The sequence below is a fragment of the Euphorbia lathyris genome, chromosome 2, assembly GCF_963576675.1.
Source record: "Euphorbia lathyris chromosome 2, ddEupLath1.1, whole genome shotgun sequence".
Taxonomy (NCBI): domain Eukaryota; kingdom Viridiplantae; phylum Streptophyta; class Magnoliopsida; order Malpighiales; family Euphorbiaceae; genus Euphorbia; species Euphorbia lathyris.
The window spans coordinates 102,020,591-102,023,938 of record NC_088911.1 but is presented as its reverse complement, the minus strand read 5'-3'; the positions used below and the strand labels follow the sequence as shown (position 1 = coordinate 102,023,938).

The following is a 3,348-nucleotide window of genomic DNA, read 5'->3' as shown; positions in this document are numbered from 1 at the left end:
CAGAAATGGGATATTAGGGCTACCTTTAAATTCAATTCGGCGTATTAGGAGCACTTGGAATGGAAGAGTTTTTAATCACATGTTACCAATGCTTTTCAGGTGGGAAAGAAGGGCATGAAGCTTGGTTCATTTCTTTGGACTTCATAGGAAGGGAAGGAACTGATGAAACAACAAAGAAAAATCCAATCTTTATTCCCAGTCAAGATCTCCAGATCTGTGGGATAGCTTGGCCAAGGAAGAATCCCTTAATATACTTATATACTTGTGTGAATGCGGTTCAAAGCCTTCCATGTAGGCTATTACCTATGTTCGTGAATCCCTAATCCGTCTAGTAATCCGAATGGTACGTCTGTCTAGGAGAGCGAGTGTATGAGCTTAGAGGTCTATCGCCATTGCCAACTTTCTTAGTCGTGGAAGGGGCTATTGCCTTTTCTTTACTAGTTTATAGAATTTCTTAGCCCGGCTATTACGTATATCCCGTAGTCCCTATATCTTGGCCCTTTCGTCCTAGCTTTCAATTCCGTAAGCATTCAAAACCCTACCATTGTTGGAAGGGAATAGCTTTCCGGTTGTCTGCTAGCCTGGCCTGTGTAATATCCCCCTGGGCTTTCTCTTCTTTTCTTCTAGCATCTCCCGTAGCGAAGAAGCATTTCCCTTTGCTTCGAATCAATCCTATCCTCAGTAGGGGCCTAATGCCAGTCTTCGAGGCAAATCGTATCAACCTTTCCAGCACTAATTCTTGTAGTGCTTGACTCAGTCTCTCCTTATATATATTATATGACAAATGTAAGCATACATCCCGATCATCCTAATCTTTAACCTCAACTTTGACTAAGTCCCTCCTTTCGTGTGATTGGTCTAAAGACCGTTGCCCTATGGTCTTTGTCTGGGGTGCACTGCTTTTGATTCTGTCTATTCCGTATAGTCTTTCTACGGGAGTGAATGCTTTTGCGGATGTAAGCCCATTCGCCTATCGCTTAAGGTACCTTTGCTTATTCTCTTAGCTATCAGGATTCCATTCCGTCCTCTTTTTTTTTTCATTGTCTGCTCTGTCTGTCTCGTATTCGATTGCCTCTCTCTCTTTGTTAGGATTGCATGTTGGTAAGGATTCCTTCTATCATTCGCAGTCTTGTAATTGTTGTATGTGAGGAATGGTGATAGACAAGCAAGACCAGTTCCTCCTTACAAGACTTTTCCACTTACAAAACAAAAAGGGAGGACGGAGGAAAATCAGCTGATTAAAGAGCTTCAAAAGCGGTACAAGCAAATCACATGAAGGGGATAATAGTACACACAAAAGACGGATAATCAGCTTATACGCAATTACACACTATCACAAAGACCACACCCGTGTAAGCATTCCTTCGCTACAAAGCATATCATCAAAGCAAATCATAAGTAAAAAAAAAAGTTCGCGGATGGTAATACAAAAGACCAGGATTGATTGATTCAAGGTCCTCGCCTAGCCTTCCTTTATTAGTCTTCTTCTAAAGGTTAATGCTTCCCCTCCAAGACTTTCTGGCTCCTTCCTATGGTCTCGGAGGCGACTGAAGTACTACCTTCTTTTCTCTCGCATGATGCTAACGAAAGCCCGTACGGCACTCTGTCTTGTGTGCTCAGCTGCGGAGTAAATTCAATGATTCCCCTACTTTCTTTTCACACACAATAAGCTTCTTCAAGCGAGGTCTCTCACATCTCCTAATGCTTGGCTACTGCCCTATCGTTCTATCCCGCGCTTTCATTCTACGCTAAATCTCGCCTGATCTTTCTTTCTTAATTAAGGTGAGGATGGCACGTGCTTTCCTAAATCCATTTCACCGGGTGTTCACTCAAACTCCTTAATCATTGAATCCGGATCGGAAAGTGACTCCACTAAGGCCTAACGCTTACTCAGGTAAGACTTCTTCCTTCTCCCCTTCCTCCACCAGATGCGGATGAAAGAGCTGCTTCTTCGTAAAGAGTCCTAACCGAAAGAATGGAATCCGGATCGGAATAAATAAGATAAGGGGAAATGTCGGCATAACCACTGCTATTTTATCTGCAGCTCTTGCCGTTGAAGGAATAAGTGTTGCTTTGGCTTGATTGCTTTCACCAGGTCTAGCTAAAGTCGATTAGCCCGAGTTGTGTTAAGATAAGTGGCACTTGAATTTGAAGTAGCCATCGGCCAGGTCTTGGATGCTGAATTCTCGGTCTCGGTCTTATTGTATCGATAGACCCACTTTCATTTAATGCTGAGGAGATTTCTTTTCAATCAAATCCTGATCCTGATCTTCGAACTTTCTCTCTGCTTGAAGTTCTTCTGGCAAAGCGGTCACAGGAAAAGCTTTTTCTTGCTAATCTGGTGATATCGTAGTAAAGGTAAAGTAGCCGAGGAATCCATTTTTCAGTCCATACCAGGCTCCAGGTAGATTTAGGAGTGACCTGACCGGCAGTAAATGCCCGGTAGCAAAGGAAAGGGATAACTTCTTAGGTTTGGGATAACTGACTGGGCTGATGAGACCGGTTGTAGAGAGATTTTGAAGCCCTCCCATTAAACTACTTCACCAGCGAGTGTGAGTTCCTCGTCTGAGTCTAGGATTTCCCTGCTGGCTTGTGATGTGATAAGATATTCTTGGCTTAAGACTGGCTGGAGGGTAATTGACTCGTAAGGAACTGGATTAAAGTATTCACTCCTCACCTCAAAGAAGGGGACAGCAGAGGAATGCGACTAGAGAAAGTCTTACCTGTAAGACTACTTTCAAAGTAACCTATTCATAGAAAGTTCTTACTCGGGGACTGGCACAGACTAAGGCCTTCGACTTCTCTTGCGCATGCATAAAACTTTCCATTGAAATAGGCCTTTTTGCTTGTGGAAACTTGAGGGGGCTTATGAGACGAAAATTGCCTTCGGCTATCTCGTATTCCCTAGCCTCCTGGCACTCTAACTCCAACTCCAGACTCTGTGCTCCATTTAGTTTTCTACACTCAAAGGGAACCCGGCATCCCCTTAACTGAGACTTCCTATGCATAGCTGTAGCCTTTCGTCATATCCTTTCTTTGGGTACTTAACTTAGTGCCTTCACCAACTACTAGGTTGTAATCTTCTTGTTTCTAAACAAAAGAGAGGGTCTATGCGGCTCTCTTAATAAAATGTCTACTGTAGTCTATTTGAAGCGTTCCTGCCCTTTCTTGTCTTGAATCAAACAGAATTTTATAACCCTGTGTAGCGGATAGCCTGGACTGATTGAAATAGCATACTTGTACAATGGATCTCGTTTATCTTTCATATGTTAAATGTTCGTGTAGTGAATTCACGGCTAGAGATAGTACATTCTTGGTCGATCAAGGAAGGTAGCGTATACGGGTACT

General features: G+C 43.0%; 1 protein-coding gene across 1 annotated transcript; it reads right to left on the bottom strand.

Moving 5' to 3' along the window:
• Positions 1-806: 806 nt before the first annotated feature.
• Positions 807-3,008, bottom strand: LOC136217318 (uncharacterized). The gene is given in 3 exon segments (XM_066003923.1): positions 807-2,199; positions 2,202-2,299; positions 2,885-3,008. Coding segments are annotated over 3 exon segments (324 nt in total). The 3' UTR covers positions 807-2,097.
• Positions 3,009-3,348: the final 340 nt, after the last annotated feature.